General features: G+C 50.5%; 1 protein-coding gene across 1 annotated transcript in view; it reads right to left on the bottom strand.

Moving 5' to 3' along the window:
* The window catches only part of LOC119950666 (pleckstrin homology domain-containing family G member 5-like), a 98,734-nt gene extending 74,031 nt beyond the window's left edge, over positions 1 to 24,703 (bottom strand). The window contains exons 1-3 of the mRNA XM_038773288.1: positions 24,528 to 24,703; positions 20,035 to 20,846; positions 1,517 to 1,666 (exon numbers count right to left, since the gene is read on the bottom strand). Of these exons, the coding sequence (XP_038629216.1) occupies positions 1,517 to 1,666; positions 20,035 to 20,289 (405 nt within the window). The 5' untranslated portion in view covers positions 20,290 to 20,846; positions 24,528 to 24,703. The remainder of the gene's footprint in view (positions 1 to 1,516; positions 1,667 to 20,034; positions 20,847 to 24,527) is intronic.
* Between the last annotated feature and the right edge of the window lie 255 nt (positions 24,704 to 24,958).

Below are 24,958 nucleotides of genomic sequence, written 5' to 3'. Positions count from 1 at the left end.
CTCGAGAGGGGCTGGATGCACCTCCTCGTGTTCCTGTGTAACAGCCTTGAGAGGGGCTGGATGCACCTCCTCGTGTTCCTGTGTAACAGGCTCGAGAGGGGCTGGATGCACCTCCTCATGTTCCTGTGTAACAGCCTTGAGAGGGGCTGGATGCACCTCCTCGTGTTCCTGTATAACAGGCTCGAGAGGGGCTGGATGCACCTCCTCGTGTTCCTGTGTAACAGCCTTGAGAGGGGCTGGATGCACCTCCTCTTGTTCCTGTGTAACAGGCTCGAGAGGGGCTGAATTGCTGCCTCCTGTTCCTGTGTAACAGCCTTGATAGGGGCTGAATGCACCCTCTCCTGTTCCTGTGTAACAGCCTTGATAGGGGCTGAATGTACCCCCTCCTGTTCCTGTGTAACAGCCTTGAGAGGGGCTGAATGCACCTCCTCCTATTCCTGTATAACAGGCTCGAGAGGGGCTGAATGCAGCTCCTCCTGTTCCTGTATAACAGGCTCAAGAGGAGCTGAATGCACCTCCTCCTTGTCATAATATACACATCAGTATATGATGGTGCAGAGACACACACTGACTGACACACTGCAAGACCAATCAACACACACAACACAGCAGCCAATCACCAGTTAGGGCACGCTCACTATAAAGCCAGAGGGCACTAGTTTTCCCGCTCATTCGGGATGCAGCCTCTGAGAAGGACAGAGCTCACAGCTAGTAGCACAGACCTTCACCATGTGCTAGCAGTATAGGCTGGTCAGGTTAGGCACAGGTCTTCAGTTAATCTAACATAGTGTCGACCCACAGTGCACGTATGTTCAACAGTTCCTAGCTTAACAAAATAGTGTTGTACTATTACAAGTGTTGGGAGCCTGTCTATGTCACTGCTAAGGTAAACGCAGTCTCCACAGATCCAGAGTACCCAACACATCACTCCTGTTCCTGTGTAACAGCCTTGAGGGCGGCTGAATGCACCTCCTCGTGTTCCTGTGTAACAGGCTCGAGAGGGGCTGAATGCACCTCCTCCTGTTCCTGTATAACAAGCTCGAGAGGGGCTGAATGCGCGTCCTCCTGTTCCTGTATAACAGGCTCGAGATGGATGGGGAGAACGACCTTCTCCTATGCCTACGCTGGATTGTTCTTCGTTCTGCTCCAGAGTCAACTAAACATTTTTGATACAATGGTTACTATTTCCGAAATATCCTCTTAATGCCAGTTGGCACACTCAGACCCCCTCATACCCCAAAGTCAGGCTCAGCGACGCCTCTTCTCTCATTGGACAGGAAAGGTACTCAGGGGAAACTTTTTCTCAGCACACTCGAAGAACTCTTGTTCATCCGCTTTCGGCTGATGGGTGGATGGGGCTGGGTCTGAGTTCGGTCTCAGGAGGGGAATGGGAGGCGAGCAGAGTTTCAGAAGAGCTCAGGAATATGGAGAGCATTGGGAGCAGTCGAGTCCAGAGGTAACGAGGGCAGCGAGGACAGTTTCAGAAGGAGTATAGGAGACGGAAGTTGTGTCTTACCTTGTTGACTGGCGTGGAATTAAATATGGCGCTGAGACGCGCTCGTGTTCTGTTATCAGCGATCGTATCCGCCCCCAGCAGCACACTGTTCGGGGGCTGGTATCTGGAGAGAGTCACATATTCGGGAACATTCTTCTTCGTTTTCTTGGCCTTCAAAAAAGCAGAGCGTCAAAGATAGATGAGTCACTGGGTCACAGAGTCAGAGCATGGGAAGGAGATCCAACACCCCCACCCCCTTCATCACCACCCCCCTATCCCACCTCCACCCCCGCGATAGGGGATCGTTCTGCCCGGTGTGTGTAACCCAATCTGATTCACCCCCCACCCCACCCGCTAATCCAGGGGTGACAACGGTCAGGAGCAGGAACCCAGGCTGATTCACCCCCTCCCTATCCCAGGGCTCACTGGGCAGGGATCAGGAGCAGGAACCCGGGTTGATTTACCCCCTCCTTAACCCAGGGTTCATTGGGCAGGGATCAGGAGCAGGAACCCGGGTTGATTCACCCCCTCCCTAACCCAGGGCTCACTGGACAGGGATCAGGAGCAGGAACCCGGGTTGATTCACCCTCTCCCGAACCCAGGGCTCACTGGACAGGGATCAGGAGTAGGAACCCGGGCTGATTCATCCCCTCCCTAGCCCAGGGTCACTGGACAGGGATAAGGAGCAGGAACCCGGGCTGATTCACCTCCTCCCTAACCCAGGGGTCACTGGGCAGGGATCAGGAGCAGGGAGCTGGGCTGATTCTCCCCCCTCCCTAACCCAGGGGTCACTGGGAAACATTTCCCTCACACTGGGTGACAATTGGTGAATTAATAACATAATTGTGACTTGGAGATTTTGAATCTAGATAGGTTGGAAATGCCAACCCAGGATCTACGTGCTGTGTCAGGACTAATCATACAGAAAAATCTACAGGTCTCCATGGATACCAACCAAGGCACAGAAACACCCCAGTTACACACCCTTGCCAGGAATCTAAATGAGCTGAGCAGATTTAAACTTCTTCAAAGTCTCAGTGAGAGTTCAGGCGCACCGTTTCCCTATCAGAGGAGGGGGATTAACCCTCTCACCCACCTCCTCCCAGTTACACACACCAGGCAGCCCCTTCCCCTATCGGAGGGGGATTAACCCCCTCACCCACCTCCTCCCAGTTACACACACCAGGCAGCCCCTTCCCCTATCGGAGGGGGATTAACCCCCTCACCCACCTCCTCCCAGTTACACACACCAGGCAGCCCCTTCCCCTATTGGAGGGAGGGGATTAACCCTCTCACCCCCTCCTCCCAGTTACACACACCAGGCAGCCCCTTCCCCTATCGGAGGGGGATTAACCCTCTGACCCACCTCCTCCCAGTTACACACACAAGGCAGCCCCGTCCCCTATTGGAGGGAGGGGATTAACCCTCTCACCCCCTCCTCCCAGTTATACACACCAAGCAGCCCCTTCCCCTATTGGAGGGAGGGGATTAACCCTCTCACCCCCTCCTCCCAGTTACACACACCAAGCAGCCCCTTTCCCCTATCAGAGGGGGATTAACCCTCTCACCCACCTCCTCCCAGTTACACACACCAGGCAGCCCCTTCCCCTATCGAAGGGGGATTAACCCTCTCGCCCACCTCCTCCCAGTCACACATACATTCTCCAAATGAAGACGATTTTGGGTATTGACTGAGCTCCTGACGATGGAAAATAATTATTTGACCCGGATTTATCAGGATGAGGAAGATTAGATTTAATAAAAGCTTTGACTGCTCAAAACGAGGCCATGATAGTCACCCCAAAACAACCAAAATAATTATCTCAGGGACAAGACCACGACCATTGGCACCAAATTCAGGAGATTAAGATGTCCTGTCGGTCATTCAAGCAAAGCCGAGAACAGATTGATAAATCGATTTATCAGGGTGAACATCGGCTGAATATAGTCTCTCAAAATAACAGGTTTCAAACAAGGACAAAGGAAACTAGCCCAGGAAGAAAGCATCAGAATTAAACAACCCGAGTGTAAACTCGTTCAAAGCAATCAACCGAGTGGCATCCATCACTCTGCTCTACCTGTCCTGGGAGTGTTTGATGGGGACAGTGTAGAGGGAGCTTTACTCTGTATCTAACCCCGTGCTGTACCTGTCCTGGGAGTGTTTGATGGGGACAGTGTAGAGGGAGCTTTACTCTGTATCTAACCCCGTGCTGTACCTGTCCTGGGAGTGTTTGATGGGTGCAAGGTAGAGGGAGCTTTACTCTGTATTTAACCCCGTTCTGTACCTGTCCTGAGAGTGTTTGATTGGAACAGTTTAGAGCAGGGGTGGGCAAACTACGGCCCGCAGGCCGCATGTGGCCCGCCAAAGGTCTTTATGCGGCCCACCAAGTCATTAAAAATGTTTTTAAAATTTCTTTTTAAGGTTAATGGGGGGGGGGGGGGGGGGATGCTGTTGGGTTACTTACCGGTATAAGGTGGATATGTTGACTTGAGTAGGGTGATCATTGCTCGGCACAACATCGAGGGCCGAAGGGCCCGTTCTGTGCTGTACTGTTCTATGTTCTATATGAGGCGCCCGGAATCATAACCGGGTGAAGTAATTATTTTACTTAATATACTATGCGGCCCTTTAAAATTGTGAATTTCTGAATGTGGCCCTTGCACGGAAAAGTTTGCCCACCCCTGGTTTAGAGAGAGTTGTACTCTGTATCTAACCCCATGCTGTACCTGTCCTGGGAGTGTTTGATGGGGACAGTGGAGAGGCAGCTTTACTCTGTATCTAACCCTGTGCTGTACCTCTCCTGGGAGTGTTTGGTGGGGACAGTGTAGAGGGAGCTTTACTCTGTATCTAACCCCGTGCTGTACCTCTCCTGGGGGTGTTTGATGGGAACAGTGTAGAGGGAGCTTTACTCTGTATCTAACCCCGTGCTGTACCTCTCCTGGGGGTGTTTGATGGGAACAGTGTAGAGGGAGCTTTACTCTATATCTATGTGGTAGTATGACGAGGGGTATTACGGTACCTTAGAAGTGAGCTGCTATTGGTGCAGAGGGCTCACTGCCCATTGGCCCGGATAAGCCATGTGCCTCTCAGCCGATTGGCTGAGAGGTAGGTAGATCCGCCTACAAAGCAGGATATAAGAACCCGTGTTCCCCGGCAGTCGGCCATTCTTCTGTACGTCTGCTGCCGGGCACACATCTTGTGCATTAAAGCCTTTTGTTTGGATCACATCTTCGTCTCATGTCCAATTGATGGTGCATCAATTTAATGCACAAGTTTTAAAAGATGGAGCTTTGTATCAAGCCGGAGTGCCTTCGACTCCGCGGCGGCCCCCTTGGCAGCATGGAACGTGACCCCCCTCAGCTCCGCAGACGCGGAACCCCCTCAGGCCTGCGACTCTACCACTTTTTAAGGGTTCCTTTCGGTGTCACGAATGGGGTCTCGGTCTTCCAAAGGGAGATGGACCGAATGGTTGACCAACACGGTTTACGGGCAACCTTCCCGTATCTCGACAATGTCACCATCTGCGGTCACGACCAGCAGGACCATGACACCAACCTCCAAAAATTCCTCCGTACCGCAAAACTCCTTAACCTCACATACAATAAGGATAAGTGCGTGTTTAGCACTGACCGCCTAGCTATTCTCGGCTACTTAGTGTGTAACGGAGTGATAGGCATGTGCCCCTGATGGAGCTCCCCCTCCCCCACTCCCTCAAAGCCCTCAAGCGCTCTTTGGGCTTCTTTTCATATTACGCCCAGTGGGTCCCCAATTACACCGACACAGCCCGCCAACTCATCCAGTCCACCACATTTCCCCTGTTGATGGAGGCCCGCCAGGCCTTTAGCCACATCAAAGCAGACATTGCAAAGGCCACGATGCGCGCTATCAATGAGTTCCTCCCCTTTCAGGTCGAGAGCGACGCGTCTGACGTAGCTCTGGCGGCCACCCTCAACCAAGCGGGCAGACCCGTGGCCCTCTTCTCCCGTGCCCTCCACGCTTCCTAAATCCGCCAATCCTCGGTCGAGAAGGAAGCACAGGCCATAGTTGAAGCTGTGCGACATTGGAGGCACTATCTGGCCTGCAGGAGGTTTACCCTCCTCACAGACCAACGGTCAGTAGCTTTCATGTTTGATAATGCACAGAGGGGCAAGATAAAGAACGATAAAATCTTGCGGTAGAGGATTGAGTTGTCCATGTACGAGTTGTTGTATCGTCCTGGGAAGCTAAACGAGCTTTCCGATGCCCTGTCCCGCGGCACCTGTGCCAACGCACAAGTGGACCGCCTCCGAACCCTCCACGTGGACCTCTACCACCCGGGGGTCAACCGCTTTTTCCATTTCATAAAGACCCGCAACCTGCCCTACTCCATCGAGGAGGTCAGGACAGTGACCAGGGTCTGCCACATCTGCGCGGAGTGCAAGCCGCACTTCTACATCCCTGAATGAATGCACCTGATAAAGGCTTCCCGCCCCTTTGAACGTCTCAGCATGGACTTCAAAGGTCCCCTCCCCTCCAACAACCGCAACACGTACTTCCTCAACGTGATTGACGAGTACTCCCGTTTCCCTTTCGCCATCCCCTGCCCCGACATGACCACGACCACCATTATCAAAGCCCTACACACCATTTTCTCCCTGTTCAGTTACCCCGCTTACATTCATAGCGATCGGGGGCCCTCATTTATGAGCGACGAGCTGCGTCAATTCCTGCTCAGCAAGGGCATTGCCTCCAGCAGGACGACCAGTTACAACCCCCGGGGTATCGGACAGGTCGAGAGGGAGAACGGGACGGTCTGGAAGACTGTCCTGCTGGCCCTTCGGTCCAGAAATCTCCCAGTCTCCCACTGGCAAGAGGTCCTCCCAGATGCCCTCCACTCAATCCGGTCACTTCTCTGTACCGCCACTAACCAAACGCCTTCTTGTTTTTCCCAGGAAGTCTTCCTCAGGGACCCCGCTCCCGACCGGCTGGCTACCCCCGGGCCCATCCTGCTCCGGAAACATGTGCGGGTGCACAAGTCAGACCCGTTGGTCGAAAGAGTCCAGCTGCTCCACGCGAATCCGCAATATGCGTACATGGAGTATCCCGACGGCTGACAGGACGCGGTTTCCCTACGGGACCTGGCACCCGCCGGATCTTCACACACCCCCCAGCACCAGCACCCCCCCACCCCCCCCAAGACACCCACTGCCCCCAGCAACGACCCACACACAGCTCAGTGGACAGGGGCCCTCTCCCCCGGCCTGGCCCCCGCTAGCTCCGACCAGGGGTACGGACACAGAAACAAGATCATCGCTCCCGGAGTCACGGACGACCACCGCTCCGACGTCGCCGACACCACTACGCAGGTCAAGCAGGACATCAAAGGCGCCCACTCGACTTATTGAATCGATGTGACCTACTGGTGGACTTCTGCCTGCAGATGGACTCTTGTGATTTTCTTTTGTTCTTTACCTATTCACCTATCCCCCCCCCCCCCCCCCACCCACCTAATTATGAACACTGTACATGTTTGTTGTTTTTTTTCCTTTTGCACATTAGTTACGGGTCAGTGGGCCGCCAGTGATGCAACGGTACGACCTAAATATCTCTAGTCATACTACAAGTCTCATGTGCTCATGGGACACCACCACCCCCCACCCCCCTCATGCCCGCGTTTTTTGCCCCCCCTCCGCTTCCTTTTCAACAAGGGGTGAATGTGGTAGTATGACTAGGGGTATTACGGTACCTTAGAAGTGAGCTGCTATTGGTGCAGAGGATTCGCTGCCCATTGGCCCAGGTAAGTCATGTGCCTCTCAGCCAATTGGCTGAGAGGTAAGTAGCTCCGCCTACAAGGCGGGACATAAGCCCGTACTCCCCGGCACTCGACCATTCTTCTGTACGTCTGCTGCCGGGCACACATCTTGTGCATTAAAGCCTTTTGTTTGGATCACATTTTGTCTCCGGTCCAATTGATGGTGCATCAATCTAACCCCGTGCTGTACCTGTCATGGGAGTGTTTAATGGGGACAGTGTAGAGCGCGTTTTACTCTGTATCTAACCCCGTGCTGTACCTGTCATGGGAGTGTTTGATGGGGACAGTGTAGAGCGAGTTTTACTCTGTATCTAACCCCGTGCTGTACCTGTACTGGAAGTGTTTTATGGGGACAGTTTAGAGCGAGTTTTACACTTATCTAACCCCGTGCTGTACAAGTGTTTACTTGTTATGTAAACGTTTCTAAGTGGGATGATTATTATTCAGTGACGCAGTTGTGACTCATCAGCAATCACTGCAGCTAGTTAATGAATGTAACAGCTGCAACAAGAGAAAACATGAATTGGGCGTCAACTGACAAATCAGATATAAAGACAGAGACAACTGGTTTGAGCAGCTCAGAGTATATGAGAGAATGACACATGCAGTAGATGTCACATCTGAAAGTGCGGCACTCACTCCGAATGGACCCACCGACAGTGCTGCACTCCTTCATTACTGCCCCTTTGAGACTACGGCACTTCCCGAGTACTCATCGTCCGACAGTACGGCACTCACTCAGTACTGACCCTGTGACAGTGCAGCACTCCGTCAGTTCTGACCCTCTGAGGGGCGGCACATGGCACAATGGTTAGCATTGCTGCCTACAGCGCTGAGGACCCGGGTTCAAATCCCAGCCACAGGTCACTGTCCGTGTGGAGTTTTCACATTCTCCCAGTGTCTGCGTGAGTTTCAACCCACAACCCAAAGATGTGCAGGTTAGGTGGATTGGCCATGCTAAATTGCCCCTTAATTGGAAAAAAATAATTGGGAACTCTAAATTTATAAAAAGAAAAAAAAAGTTCTGACCCTCTGATAGTGCGGCACTACCTCAGTACTGACTCCCCGACAGCATGGCACTCCCTCAGTACTGACCCTCTGACAGTACGGCATTGTAGGCATCTGGGATGGCCACTTCCAGAACACAAAATGGACGCTCACTGAGAATGTAGGGAAATGTGGACAATACTAGACAACAAGCAGGCACAGAGCCTGAATGTATATTTGGGAAGCAGTTACCAGACGGAATCGAAACTCTGGGTCGTTTAACATATTGATGGCCCATCTCCGGGAAACAAAGGACTAACACTCAGGTAGTTGATACTGTCGCAGACATCCCGGCGCCAGTACCCCAACCGAAAGGCACAAACAAAGCAAGGCCAACGGCCACCTAGGACACACCGAGCCATCAGGACACCCTCCCCCTTTATTGGTTAAGATTGATAACAATGATCGAGAAGCGGCCCAATTAATTGGGACCAAGTTTAAGGCCCGTCTAAAAGCCCGCAAAGCCCCTCCAGGTATAGGAAGGAACCCCAACGAGAGATTTGCTCTCTTGGATTCGGCTCTCAGGCGGAGAGACCAATCCACCAGCATCGCCAGAAGCAAGTAAGTTCAAGGTCAACGCTCGCTACCAGACGGACGACCTCAGCTGTTCTCCTGTTTCTCTTCTAACCCAACAGCCCCAGATCCGAACAATGGCTACTGTTCCTCTGTCTAAGTGGCACCTGAAGTTAAGTACAGGCGTTAGCGTTAGAGATAGTTTAGTTTGTAGTACTTTGTGCATGAGTAGATCTTATTGTGTGTGCAAATAAATAGTATTGACTTTGAACTGACTAACTGGTGCATTGACTCTCTGATCCGTATTCGGTTTGAACCTTGTGGCGGTATCGACAGATACCTGGCGACTCTGTAAGTGTAAACGTAATTAGGATTAAGAAAGGTGACCATATTGACCGCCGCATTTATTACCAGATAAATATAGCAACAGCACTCCCTCAGTAATGACCCTCTGACTGCGGCACTCCCTCAGTACTGACCATCTGGGAGTGGTGCGCTCCCTCAGTACTGACCCTCTGACAGTGCAGCACTCCCTCAGTAATGACCCTCTGACAGTGCAGCACTCCCTCAGTACTGACCCTCTGACAGTGCAGCACTCCCTCAGTACTGACCCTCTGACAGTGCAGCACTCCCTCAGTGCTGACCCTCTGACAGTGCAGCACTCCCTCAGTACTGACCCTCTGACAGTGCAGCACTCCCTCAGTACTGACCCTCTGACAGTGCTGCACTCCCTCAGTACTGACCCTCTGACAGTGCGGCGCTCCCTCAGTACTGACCCTCTGACAGTGCAGCACTCCCTCAATACTGACCCTCTGACAGTGCAGCACTCCCTCAGTACTGACCCTCTGACAGTTCGGCACTCCCTCAGTACTGACCCTCTGACAGTGCGACCCTCCCTCAGTACTGACCCTCTGACAGTGCAGCACTCCCTCAGTACTGACCCTCTGACAGTGCAGCACTCCCTCAGTACTGACCCTCTGACAGTGCAGCACTCCCTCAGTACTGACCCTCTGACAGTGCAGCACTCCCTCAGTACTGACCTTCTGATAGTGTGGCGCTCGCACATTACTGACCGGGGAATGCCCAGAGAGGGGTTAGATGCAGAGTTGCGCTCCCTCCACACCTTCCCCATCAAACACTCCCAGGACAAGGATTGAATCATAGAATCATAGAATTTACAGTGCAGAAGGAGGCCATTCAGCCCATCGAGTCTGCACCGGCTCTTTGAAAGAGCACCCGACCCAAGCCCACCCTCCACCCCATAACCCAGTACCCCCACCCAACACTGAGTGCAATTTAGCATGGCCAATCCACCCAACCTGCACATCTTTGGACTGTGGGAGAAAACAGGAGCACCCGGAGGAAACCCACGCACACACGGGGAGGACGTGCAGACTCCGCACAGACAGTGACCCAAGCCGGGAATCGAACCTGGGATCCTGGAGCTGTGAAGCAATTGTTCTAACCACTATGCTACGTGCTGCCTAGGGTATAGCATAGGGTAAGATACAGAGCAGAATTGCCTCTATGCTATCCCCGTCAGCCCCTGGAGAGGTACAGCATGGAATTATCTGCAGAACAGAGCTTCCTCTGCACCAGTGTTTTTCAAACTTCTTTTCTGGGGACCCATTTTTACCAACCGGCCAGCCTTCGTGATCTACGATGGCCGACCTTCACAACCCACCATTTTCCTGTACCTTTAATGCGACAGGTCCTCATGATCCCACTTGATTTGTCATTCAATGGTACATTTCTGTTTGGGCTGTTCATCAGATGTCCTGGAGCTGACACCACCACTACTTTGTCCTACTGTGGATTCTCCTGAGCCACTCTCTCCAGCAGGTTTAGTTGTGAGATCCTGGCCTGTTTGTGTCTCTGGCCCTCTCTTCCTTATTACAATACGATCAGTTTTAAATTTTACGGTCCTGTTGCTTGTTTGCTGCTGACAAAATGGAGGAATCGTAATCGCTCCTTGAGCACGTGACATCAGTGTTCGGGGTGCGTGACCTGCTCTCTGACGACGCTTCAGGCAGGATGATTGCATTGAGTTTAAAGAAAAATCTTCTGGTGGTCAGCGTGCTGACGTCAGGAGGAGGCGGTGTTTCTTGCTGGGCTCAGGCATGCGTACTGATGAGCGGGCATGCACGCGCAGTGCACCCACATTCTGAAAAACGGTCGCGGCCATCATTTTTAAAGCCGATTGCGGTCGGCATTTTTAACTACCGGCTGCTGCATCCGTTGCAGATTAATTCCCACGATCGGGAACGCTGCGATGGATGGCTCCGTGATCCTCCCAACACCCGCCCATGACACACCCACGAGCTGCGACCCGAGTTTGAAAATGACTGATCTACATTGTCCCCATCAAACACTCCCAGGACACATGCATCATGGAGTTAGATGCAGTGCAAAGCTCAATCGACACTGTTCTGATCATTTACTCCAAGGCAGGTTCATCATGGGGTTAGATACAGAATAGATATCCCTCGACACTGTCCCCATCAAACACTGCCAGGACGGGGACAGCAAAGGTTTAGATAAAGGTAAATCTAACGTCACCATCATCCCAGATGGCCATCGGATGCTTTATATTTTGCGAGGGAGAGCTGTCAGGTGGTGGTTGAACCTGAGGATATTACACCTCAGGTGAGGACAAGGTTGAGAAGATGAATCTTAGTGAATACCCTCAGGTGGTACAAGTACAGGAATTGAATCTGCACTGCTGGCCTTGTTATGCTTCACAAACCAGCTGTCTAACCCACTGAGCTAAACAAGCCCTGATACAGAGAGAAGCTCCCTCCACACTCTCCCCATCAAACGCTCCCAGGACAGGTACAGAACGGGGTTAGATACAGAGTAAAGCTCCCTCTAAACTGTTCCCATCAAACACTCCCAGGACAGGTACAGCACAGGGTTAGATGCAGAGTAAAGCTCCCTCTACACTGTCCCCATCAAACACCCCCAGGACAGGTACAGCATGGGGTTAGATACAGAGTAAAGCTCCCTCTACACTGTCCCCATCAAACACTCCCAGGACAGGTACAGCACGGGGTTAGATACAGAGTAAAGCTCCCTCTACACTGTCCCCATCAAACACTCCCAGGACAGGAACAGCACGGGGTTAGATACAGAGTAAAGCTCCCTCTACACTGTCCCCATCAAACACTCCCAGGACAGGTACAGCACGGGGTTAGATACAGAGTAAAGCTCCCTCTACACTATACCCATCAAACACTCGCAGATCAGATTTTGCATGGGGTTAGACAGAGAAAAAACTCCCTCTACAATGTTGCATTAACACCTAGTCCTACTCTTAACACTCACCAGCTCAGTAAAAAGGTACATCTGTCTCATTCACCCTGTCTGACAGACCACGGGAAAGTTCTGATCCGACTCCCTTTCTGCAAAGCTCCGGGAAACAGGACCAACTCTCTCAGAGAGGAGCTGCCAAAATCCGAGTGTGGGCGAGGATTTGCGGAATATGCCAGACAGCAGATGTGAATTTACAGGTATGGAAACTCTGTGTATCCTGAACAATTGTCAAAGCGATTTGGGAAATCAGATTAGAGACATGAAAATAGTGCAGAGACACAGCAGGAAATGGGTAGATGAGGAAGGGAGAGGTACGGAGGAAAGCATGCTCAACAACTTTCCTGTCAAACTCTCCCAGAACAGGTACTGCCAGAGGTTAGATACAGAATAAAGCTTCCTCTACACTGTCCCCATCAAACACTCCCAGGCCAGATTCAGCACGAGGTTAGATACAGAATACAGCTCCCTCTACAATGCTGCATTAATAGCCAACTCTCCCCCTAACACTTACCTGACCTAAAGTTATTCCAAGCTCGATCTCAAATACTAATCCAAAAACTAACCTTAACCTGAGTCCTAACATTAGTCCTAAACACAACCCTATCTGTAACCCTAACCCGAACTTTAAATCCAACTAGCTCCAAATATAAATCTAGCCCTAACTCTAACGATTATCCTAAAGGTTACTCTAACTCTAGCCCAAACTCGAACCTTAAAACTAACCCTAACTCTATTGATGACCATAAAAGTAACTCTGGACGTGATCTAACCAAATTGGAACAGAGTCCCATGACGAGTGCGTTTAGCCAGGTATTTCCTCACGCTCGCAGCACCAAGAAACACCAGGCTATCTATCAGTACTGTTTGAATTCAGGGTCTCAGTGGGGAACGCCCGCCAAGGAAGGACGCACTTAGTCCCATTTCCTTCACTGGGAAGCTCCTTGTCCCGTTTCCTGCACTGAGGAGATCCTTGTCCCATTTAGTGCACTGAGATCCTTGTCCCGTTTCCTGCACGGAGATCCTTGTCCCGTTTCCTGCACTGAGATCCTTGTCCCGTTTCCTGCACTGAGGAGATCCTTGTCCTGTTTCCTGCACTGAGATCCTTGTCCCGTTTCCTGCACTGAGGAGATCCTTGTCCCGTTTCCTGCACTGAGATCCTTGTCCCGTTTCCTGCACTGAGATCCTTGTCCCGTTTCCTGCACTGAGGAGATCCTTGTCCCGTTTCCTGCACTGAGATCCTTGTCCAGTTTCCTGCACTGAGATCCTTGTCCCGTTTCCTGCACTGAGATCCTTGTCCCGTTTCCTGCACTGAGCTCCTTGTCCCGTTTCCTGCACTGAGATCCTTGTCTCGTTTCCTGCACTGAGATCCTTGTCCCGTTTCCTGCACTGAGATCCTTGTCTCGTTTCCTGCACTGAGATCCTTGTCCCGTTTCCTGCACTGAGATCCTTGTCTCGTTTCCTGCACTGAGATCCTTGTCCCGTTTCCTGCACTGAGATCATTTTCCCGTTTCCTGCACTGAGATCCTTGTCCCGATTCCTGCACTGAGGAGATCCTTGTCCCGTTTCCTGCACTGTGGAGATCCTTGTCCTGTTTCCTGTACTGAGATCCTTGTCCCGTTTCCTGCACTGAGGAGATCCTTGTCCTGTTTCCTGTACTGAGATCCTTGTCCCGTTTCCTGCACTGAGGAGATCCTTGTCCAGTTTCCTGCACTGAGATCCTTGTCCCGTTTCCTGCACTGAGATCCTTGTCCCGTTTCCTGCACTGAGGAGATCCTTGTCCTGTTTCCTGCACTGAGATCCTTGTCCAGTTTAGTGCACTGAGATCTTTGTCCCGTTTCCTGCACTGAGATCTTTGTCCCGTTTCCTGCACTGAGATCCTTGTCCCGTTTACTGCACTGAGATCCTTGTCCCGTTTCCTGCACTGAGATCCTTGTCCCGTTTCCTGCACTGAGATCCTTGTCCCGTTTCCTGCACTGAGGAGATCCTTGTCCTGTTTCCTGTACTGAGATCCTTGTCCCTTTTCATGCACTGTGGAGATCCTTGACCCGTTTCCTGGTCCCGTTTCCTGCACTGAGGTCCTTGTCCCGTTTACTGCACTGAGATCCTTGCCCCGTTTCCTGCACTGAGATCCTTGTCCCGTTTCCTGCACTGAGATCATTGTCCCGTTTCCTGCACTGAGATCCTTGTCCCGTTTCCTGCACTGAGATCATTGTCCCGTTTCCTGCACTGAGGAGATCCTTGTCCTGTTTCCTGTACTGAGATCCTTGTCCCGTTTCCTGCACTGAGATCCTTGTCCCGTTTACTGCACTGAGATCCTTGTCCCGTTTCCTGCACTGAGATCCTTGTCCCGTTTCCTGCACTGAGGAGATCCTTGTCCCATTTCCTGCACTGAGATCCTTGTCCCTTTTCCTGCACTGAGATCCTTGTCCCGTTTCCTGCACTGAGATCCTTGTCCCATTTCCTGCACTGAGATCCTTGTCCCTTTTCCTGCACTGAGATCCTTGTCCCGATTCCTGCACTGAGATCCTTGTCCCGTTTCCTGCTCTGAGATCCTTGTCCCGTTTCCTGCACTGGGAAGCTCCTTGTCCCGTTTCCTGCACTGGGAAGCTCCTTGTACCGTTTCCTGCACTGAGATCCTTGTCCCGTTTCCTGCACTGAGATCCTTGTCCCGTTTCCTGCACTGAGATCCTTGTCCCGATTCCTGCACTGAGATCCTTGTCCCGATTCCTGCACTGAGATCCTTGTCCCGTTTCCTGCACTGTGGAGCTCCGCTTGCCTGAACTCCTCCAATGAAGGTGGTGATTGACTGATGTCCAATCTGCCGAACCCCTGATGCAACCCTAGAGCCTCCCTAAAGCCCCAACTCACCTATAAGGGGGTCCTCGAGATCCCACCTCACATGCGCAGGGTATCCCCAGGCCGGAGCCATGCGCAGGGAAAATGCCTGCTTGGCACATCTGCAGTACCCCTGCCAAATGGCTGTGCCAGCTGTGTAGTGTTAGGCTGGCATCTTGGTGACATGGCCTGGGCACCAGGCGAGCAGTGACAGGGTACCAGGCTGGTACTGCCCAGAGAGCAAGCACCCGAGGTACACTGATCCCCTGGGAGACCCCCACAAGTGCCGTTCTGTCTGGTCCCTGTTTATGGGGAACCAGCACTGAAAGGTCTTTGAGACTAAGGAGTTAGATCCCAACATCTTGCGTAGTTTTATGTAGATCAGGGGAGTAGACTTGCAAAATAATGATCTAGTCCACAATGGGCAGGGTTCAGACCCTGACATCTTGCAAGATCAAAGGTTCTCCTGGCCATGCCGCGCAGCCTTACGTGCGCAACAAGACCGATATGCCGCGTGCTCTGACTCTGACCCTAACCTTGAAAATAATCCGAACTTTCACCATAACCCTAAAAATAACTTGGACTCTAACCCTAACTCGAACTCTAATATTTGCTATGAACAACTCAAACCCTCATTCTTCCCTTAAAACTAACCCCAACCTTCAGTCTAGCCCTGCTCCCAACCTTTATGCTATCCATACACCGAATGATAACCCTAAAATAAACTATAACTTGAACCCTTATCCTAACCTTAACCCTCAAATTAAGAGTGACAAACTTTAACCAGAATCCTAACTTCAAAACTACCCCTAAGGCGAGTCCTAACCCTAACCTGAAAACTAACTTAAACTCTAACTTTCACCCAAACATTAATCCAAACCCAAACTCTAACTCCTATCCTGAAACTGTGACCCCTTGTTCTAGACCACCCTGCCCCGCAACCAGAGGGAACAGCACCCCAGCACTGTCCAACCCTGTTAGAATTTTATACGTTTAAATCAGATCCCCTCACATTCTTCTACTCCAGTGAATACAGACCCAGTCTACCCAATCACTTCTCATCCGACAATCTTGTCATCCCAAGAATCAGTCTGCTGAACCTTTCTTGCACTCCCACAATGGCAAGTATATCCTTTCTAGATAAGGAGACCAAAACTGAACACAATACTCCAGCTGTGGTCTCTCATCGGCCCTGTACAGCTGCGGTAACACATCCTTGCTCCTGTGCTCAAGTCCTCTTGTCAATGAAGGCCAACACACCATTTGCCTTCCTAACCACTCGTTGGAGCTGCGTGTTTGCTTCAAGTGACTGCTGTATGAGGACACCCTGGTCTCTATGAACGTCAACCTTTCCCAATCTGCCACCATTTAAATAATATTCTGCCATTCTGTTTCTCTGTTGGAAATGGATAAGTTCACATTTACTCCACTTTATAATAATAATCTTTATTGTCACAAGTAGGCTGACATTAACACTTCAATGAAGTTACTGTGAAAAACCCCTAGTCGCCACATCCCGCACATTCAAGCGCCTCTTCAGGTACACAGAGGGAGAATTCAGAATGTCCAAAATACAGCACATCCTTCTGGACTTGTGGGAGTAAACCGGAGCACCCGGAGGAAACCGACGTAGACACAGGGAAAACATGCAGACTCCACACAGTGACCCAAGTCGGGAATTGAACCTGGGACCCTGGAGCTGTGAAGCAACAGTGCTACCCATTGTGCTACCATATTTTCCCATCAGTCAAATGGTGCAGGTAAAATGCTGCTTAACCTGGAATGAGTGTTTTGGGCCTGGGATGTTAAGCATGGAAGAGGTAAAGGGTGTTACACCTTCTGCGATTGCATGGGAAGGTGCCATGGGTGATGGGAGTGGTACTGGGTATGGTGGAGGAGTGGACTAGATTATCTCAGAGGGAACGGTCTCTGCGGAATGCTGACAGAAGGAGTGAAGGGAAGATGTGTTTGGTGGTGGCATCACACTGGAGTTGGCGAAAATGGCGGAGGATTATGCTTTACATATGGAGTCTGGGGGGGTGAAATGTGAGAACGAGGGGGACTCTATCCTTGTTCTGGGAGGGAGGGGAGGAGGGCGAATGTAGTGGCGCAGAGGATGGCCCACTCGCTGTTGAGGGCCCTGTCAACATTGTAGGTGGGAAATCACGGTTGAGGAAGAAGGAACACATTTTCGGAGCATCAGTTTGAAAAGTGGCATCATCGGACCAAATGCACCAGAGGCGAAGGAGCAGAAAGAAAGGGATGGAGTCCTTAAAGGGTGTAGGGTGCAAAAAGCTGTCGTCCAGATAGCTGTGGGAGTCAGTGGGCTTGTAGTGGATATTAGTAGATAGACTATTGCCAGAAATGGAGACAGAAAGATCAAGGAAGGGAAGGGAAGTGTCTGAGATGGACCAGGTGAAAGTAATGAGGGGTGGAAACTGGAAGCGAAGTTGATGAATGTTTCCAGATCCGGAAGAGAGCATGAAGCGGCACCAAAATAGTCATCAATGTAATGGTAAAGGAGTTGTGGGAGGGGACCCAGGTAGGTCTGGAACAAGGAATGTTCCACATACCCCATGAAACGACAAGCGCAGCTAGTCTCCTTTGCTTCATCCTTATCTCCTTTTTCTCATTTTACCTCTCTCCCACACATATACCCCCTCCCCCCACATCTACATCTGTCACAGCTCACCCTCTGATTTTAGTTTCTCTGTTGTTTGGCCTTTCATACCTTTTATTCTCTCTTAGGACTGCCAATCGCACTCTTTTCCCTTGGTTTCTGCGGCTATGACTCATCTTTCATTCCCTCACCCTACGGTATAAATATCTCCCTCTTTCTATGCCCATTAGCTTCGACAAAGGCTCATATGGACTTGAAATATTAGCTTTGCTCTCTCCCTACAGATGCTGTCAGACCTGTTGAGATTATCCAGCATTTTCTCTTTTTGTTTCAGATTCCAGCATCCGCAGTAATTTGATTTTAATGTAAGCAAACTTGTGACACTAATAAAGATTATTATTTTAATGCTAACCCAAACTTCACTCCAACAGTAGACATTAGCCCCCAAACCTAATCATAACCCTAAATCTAACCCAAATCATATCCCTAACCCTAGCCCTAACATCAGCTGTTGACCCTAACCCAGACCTCTAACTCAAACTCCAACTTTATCACTCACTCTAACACTAACACTAACATAGAACATAGAACATAGAACAGTACAGCACAGAACAGGCCCTTCGGCCCTCGATGTTGTGCCGAGCAATGATCACCCTACTCAACCCCACGTATCCACCCTATACCCGTAACCCAACAACCCCCCCCCCCCCCTTAACCTTACTTTTAAGGACACTACGGGCAATTTAGCATGGCCAATCCACCTAACCCGCACATCTTTGGACTGTGGGAGGAAACCGGAGCACCCGGAGGAAACCCACGCACACACGGGGGGGACGTGCAGACTCCGCACAGACAGTGACCCAGCCGGGAACCGAACCTGGGACCCTGGAGCTGTGAAGCATTTATGCTAACCACCATGCTACCGTGCTGCCATTAACCAATAGCCCCTATCCCTACTACTAAATCAGACCCAAAAACTTAACCTTGACCCTGACTCCAATCCTGACCATAGCCTGAACTCTAGCCATAACCCTAACCCTAACTCTAACCCAAACTCTAACCCTAACAGTAACTACTAGCCCCAGCCCTAATCAAAACCCTAACTTTCTAACAGTAGCCATTAGCACCTAACCCCTTCTCTAATCCTGACCAGAATCCTAGCCCTAACTCTGACTCCAACCCTAACTCTAACTCAAACCCTAACTCTAACAGTAACAATGACCACCTAACCCCAACCCTAACTCTAACAGTAACCAATAGCCCTTATCTCAAACCCTAACCCAATGCTAAACCAAGACCGAAAACTGAACCATAAACCTAGATGCTAATCCCAACACAAAACCTAAACCTAACCCTAAACCCTCTCTTTCTCTTGACTTTCTCTCTCTGGCTCTCTATCTCTCTATCATCTGCCTCTCTGTCTCTTTCACTCTTTCTCTGTTTGGTCCTCTCCCTCCTCTCTCTCTCTGTCTCTCTCTCTTGGTGCGACCTATCGGCTGCATTACACCCTAAAGGTGACGCTGCCGGTAGATGCTGGGAGTTCCCTATTCAGGGATCTACCCTGCTCCCTCACCTTGTGAGATCTAACACGATCTTGTGAGACGCTGCAATCTGAATCCCACCCAGTATGGATGGGATCGCAATGTGAAAAATGTGCATGTTAGAGTGAGTAGCTAGTCTCACTCGACTATGCACTAGCTGGATCTACCCAGACCCTGGGTTCTAACCCTCTCGTGTCGGAGACCTCGGGCGCATGCCTTTCATGCTGGTCCCCATAAACAGTAAACAGGGCACTTGGGGGCTCGGATACCCCCTTATAGATGAGTTGGGATTGGGGGAAGGGGGAGCGCAGTTCCGGTGAGCAGAGCTCCTGAATGCCGGCTTCAGCAAATTGTTCTCCTGAGGCCCCGAATTGAAACAAAGTCCCAAAGGCAGCATGGTATTTTTTGGTGCTACGTCACAGGACTCTGTTGCAATTCTGTTAGATTAGGCTCTCTATCTCTGTCTCTTTATCTATTCCTCTACCTCTGTCTCACTACCTCTCTCTCTCTGTCTGTCTTTATGTCTCTCTCTCTCTCTCCCTCTGTCATTTCGTCTTTCTCTCTGCCTCGATCTCTCTGTCTTTCTCTCACTCTGTCTCTCTCTCTCTCTGACTCTCTCTCTCTGTCTGTCTATCTCTCTCTCTCTCTCTCTGTCTCTCTCTGCCTCGGTCTCTCACTTGTCTCTCTCTGTCTGTCACTCTCTCTCTACCCCTCTCTCTAACTCTCTCTTTGTCTCTCTGTCTCTCTCTTGTCTCCCTCCCTCTCTCTTTCTCTCTCTCTCTTGTCTCCCTCTCTCTCTCTCTGTCTGTCTCTCTCTCTCTTTCTCTGTTGATGCGTTGATGGAAATTGTGTGAGCAGTTCTTTTGTCGAGGTTTCTACCTGATATCCTAGAGTTCTGCTCCCTTTCTGTTCCTGTGATGTTCCTTCGTTGAGGAGATGAAATATTGAGGGGCTGCTGCCATACGGGTCCCGTCCCCTCTCATCGAAGAGTTGGATCCGGGCTGCCACCAGGCCCAGGGGTCCAGGGTCCAGGCCCTCATATTCGGACAGGCCAAAGTCCTCGGAGTCTCTCACAGCCGGTGGGAACATTGTGACTTGTGGAACATTCCAGGTCCTTGCGCTGAATCGGGACATGGCGGCAAGGGGCACAGATGGTGCACTCAGTTCCAGAATCCTCCCTTTCACCTTCGATCGGGCATTTTGAGATGGGACGAGGGGTTGAGTGTCCAACCCTCAGATCAACGTAGGTGTGATTCCTGCTTCGCTGCTTTTTCCTTGACCAATCAGTGTGGTCCAACCCAAAGAGAATGTCTGTACTGTTCGTGGGCCCCTTCTTCAGCCTTTAACATTGGACGCAGAACAGGCTAATGAGTGGATACCAGTCCTTGGCGGGTAGTGAGGGGTAGAGATGTGAGGGGAGTCAGGAGCCAGGGGTTAAGGGTCGATCTCCTCACTTCTGGTGTCACGTGACCTGCTCAGTGTTCAAACAAATGAGTTGCTTGTCTGAAAGATCTTGATTGATTACTCTGCTTGGTTGAATTGCTGTCTCATTGTGTGGTTGTTTGACAACTAGTTAATTCATTGGTTTGTTTGTCGATTGGTTGGTTATCCAGCTGTTTGTATTGCTCATTGGTTCATTGGCCGGTTGGCTGGTTGGTTGAATCCGAATGGATCCTGGGATTTGTCGGAATCTGCAGGTAGAACGAAATCAGAATGATGAGACATTATTTGGGTGGTTCACGTGTGTGGATATGGGTTAGGAGTTAGGGCCTAGGGGTGGTAGGGCTGGGAATTAGGGTTAGGGGTCTGGTTTAATGTTTGGGGTTAGGGTTCTGCTTAATGTTGGGTATTATGGTTAGGATTAAGGTTAGGTTTAGGTGTCTGGTTTAGGGTTAGAGTTAGTGTTGGGGTTAGGGATTAGGTTTATGGTTCAGTGTTCAGTCTTGGGTTAGCATTAGCATAAGGGATAGAATTAAGAGCTAATGGCTACTGTCAGAAAGTTAGGGTTTGGTCAAGTTTGGGGCTTATGGTTATTGTTAGGGTGAAGTTATCCATTTGCAACAGAGAAACAGAATGGCTGAATATTATTTAAATGGTGATACAAAGAACAAAGAAAAGTACAGCACAGGAACAGGCCCTTCTGCCCTCCAAGCCTGTGCCGACCATGCTGCCAGTCTAAACTAAGATCTTCTACACTTCCGGGGTCCGTATCCCTCTATTCCCATCCTACTCATGTATTTGTCAAGATGCCCCTTAAACGTTCTTATCGCCCTTGCTTCCACCACCTCCTCCGGCAGCGAGTTCCAGGCTCCCACTACCCTCTGTGTAAAAAGCTTAGCTCTTACATCGAGATAGATTGGGAAAGGTTGACGTTCATAGGGACCAGGGTGTCCTCGTACACTAATCACTGAGAGCAAACACTCAGCTCCAGTGAGAGGTAAGGAAGGCAAATAGTGTGTTGGCCTTCATTGCAAGAGGACTTGAGCACTGGGGCAAGGATGTGTTACCGCAGCTGTACGGGGCCGATGAGAGACCACAGCTGGAGTATTGTGTTCAGTTTTGGTCTCCTTATCTAGAAAGGATATACTTGCCATTGTGGGAGTGTAACGAAGGTTCAACAGGATTTTCAGCTGAGGAGTGATTGGGTCACCTGGGCCTGTTTTCTCTGGAGTAGAAGAATGTGAGGGGATCTAATTGAAACATATAAAATTGTGACAGGGCTTTAAAAAAAATAAATTTAGAGTACCCAATTAATTTTTTCCAATTAAGGGGCAACATAATATGGCCAATCCACCTATCCTGCACATTTTTGAGTTGTGGGGGCGAAACCTACGCAAACACGCAGAGAATGTGCAAATTGCACACTGACAGTGACCCACAGCCAGGATCGAACCTGGGACCTCAGCACCGTGAGACTGCAGGGCTAACCCACTGCGCTACCAATTGTGACAGGGTTTCACATTCCGGATCAGGAATGCTGTTCCCTCTAGTTGTAGGGGGAGGGGAGGGGTCTAGAACAAAGGGTCACAGTCTCAGGATATGGGTAGGGCTAGGGTTTGAATTAAAGTTAGGGTGAAGGTTAGAGTTAGGGTTAGTTTTAAGGTTAAGGTTAGGACTCGCATTAGGGGTAGTTTTGAGGTTAGGATTAGAGTTAGAGTTTGTCACAGTTAATTTTAGGGTTGGCGTTAGGATAAGGAATCAGGTTAGAGTTTGTTTCAGGCTTATCATTCAGGGCAGGGGTGGTTTAAAGATTGGGGTTAGGGTTAGGCTGAATGTTAGGGTTAGTTTTAACGGTAGGACTAGGGTCAGAGTTGGTCAGAGCAAATATTATAGTTAGGGTTAGGGTTAGATTCTGAATTACTTTTAGAGTCATCGTAAGAGTGAGGGTTAGTTATAAGGTTAGGGTCTGAGACAGAGAGCACGATCTTCTGGCCGTGTTGTGCCAAAAGGTGGCATGGCACAGCTGGTAGATGCCAGGAGATCTTTCAATCTCACGAGATGTCACAATCTGAATCCCACCCTGGGCTGGATCTGGATCACTATTTTGGAAATCTGCTTCCTGATCTACCCGAGATGTTGGGATCTAACCCCTTAGCCTCGGAGACCTCGAGCGAGCACCGTTCAGTGCTGGTTCCCATAAACAGGGACCAGACAGAACGGCACCTGTATGGGTCTCCCAGGATTTTGGAGGCCCCCAGGTGTTTGCCCTCTGGCCAGGGTGGCACCCTAGCACTGCTGCCACCACCCAGACACCTTGGTAGTGTCAGCTTGGCATCCTGACAGTGCCATCTGGGTGCCAGCCTTGCATTAGAACATAGAACATAGAACAGTACAGCACAGAACAGGCCCTTCGGCCCTCAATGTTGTGCCGAGCCATGATCACCCTACTCAAACCCACGTATCCACCCTATACCCGTAACCCAACAACCCCCCCCCCCCCCTTAACCTTACTTTTATTAGGACACTACGGGCAATTTAGCATGGCCAATCCACCTAACCCGCACATCTTTGGACTGTGGGAGGAAACCGGAGCACCCGGAGGAAACCCACACACACAGGGGGAGGACGTGCAGACTCCACACAGACAGTGACCCAGCCGGGAATCGAACCTGGGACCCTGGAGCTGTGAAGCATTTATGCTAACCACCATGCTACCCAGCTGCCCAGGTGGCACTGTCAGTCAGCAGGGTAGCTGCCAGAGTGCCAGGCTGGCATTTCCCTTCACCGGGGATCAGGCCCAGGGGTGCTCTGCACATGTGAGGTGGAGTGCGTGGAGGCACGAAAGTCCACTTATAGGTGAGTTGGGACTATGGGAAGGTTCGCAGGTCATGTCAAGGGTTTGAGAGATTGGGAAGCCATTTTAAAATGGCTTCCTGATCTCCTGTATGGAGGAGTTCCAGAAAGCGGAGCTTCTCAGTGCAGGAAACGGTACTCAGTGCGTCCTTAGCGGGCCTTCCCCACTGAGACCCCAAATTGAGTCCCGATAGATAGCCTGGTGTTTCTTGGTGCTGCGAGCGTGGGGAAACACCTGGCTAAACGTACTCGTCATGGGACTCTGTTCCAATTTGGTTAGATCACGTCCAGAGTTACTTTTAGGGTCATCAATAGAGTTAGGGTTAGTTTTAAGGTTCGAGTTTGGGCTAGAGTTAGAGTAACCTTTAGGATCATCGTTAGAGTTAGGGCTAGATTTATATTTGGAGCTGGTTGGAGTTAAAGTTTGGGTTAGGGTTACAGATAGGGTTGTGGTTAGGGCTACTGTTAGGACTCAGGTTAGGGTTAGTTTTTGGATTAGTATTTGAGATAGAGCTTGGAATAACTTTAGATCAGGTGAATGTTCGGAGTAGAGTTGGGTATTAATGCAGCATTGTAGAGGGAGCTTTACTCTGTATCTAACCTCGTGCTGAATCTGGCCTGGGAGTGTTTGATGGGGGCAGTGTAGTGGGAATTTTGCTCTGTTTCAGGGTTGGTTTAGGTCAGTTCACTGGACAGCTGGTTTGTGATGCACAACAAGGCCAGCAGCGCGGGTTCAATTCCCGTACCGGTTGAGGTTATTCAATAAGACCCACCTTCTCAACTTTGACCCTCACCTTAGGTGTGGTGATCTTCATTCTCATCATCATTCTTCTCTCCCCCTCAAAAGGGGAGAGCAGCCTATGGTCCTCTGGGACTATGGTGACTTTACCCTGTATCTAACCCCTTGCAGTACCTGTTCTGGGAGAGTTTGACAGGAAAGTTGTTGAGCATGCTTTACTCCGTACCTCTCCCTTCCTCATCTACCCATTTCCTGCTGTGTCTCTGTACTATTTTCATGTCTCCAATCTGATTTCCCAAATCGCTTTGACAATTGTTCAGGATACACAGAGTTTCCATACCTGTAAATTCACATCTGCTGTCTGGCATATCCCGCAAATCCTCGCCCACACCCGGATTTTGGCAGCTCCTCTCGGAGAGAGTTGGTCCTATTTCCCGGAGCTTTGCAGGAAGGGAATCGGATCAGAACTTTCCCGTGGCCTGTCAGACAGGGTGAATGACACAGATGTACCTTTGAACTGAGCTGCTGGATTAGGCAGGGCGGGGAGCTGTCTGCTTCAGGGGTGTGATCAGAGGAATGTATTTGTCAAAAGCACTAAGACTTCCTGATCGACAAGTTTTGGTTAAGCACAAGCTGGAAAATGTGACAAGATTCATTCATTTCTGGGTGTGTTCACACACGCTGATAAGAAGAGACTGTTAATTTATCCCTCTGTTCCCCAATGTGTCCTCTGTCTCGATCTCTCTGTTCCCCAGTGTGTGTCTCTCTCTC

This window comes from Scyliorhinus canicula, chromosome 16, assembly GCF_902713615.1.
Source record: "Scyliorhinus canicula chromosome 16, sScyCan1.1, whole genome shotgun sequence".
Taxonomy (NCBI): Eukaryota; Metazoa; Chordata; class Chondrichthyes; order Carcharhiniformes; family Scyliorhinidae; genus Scyliorhinus; species Scyliorhinus canicula.
This window is presented reverse-complemented; position numbering and strand designations above follow the sequence as displayed.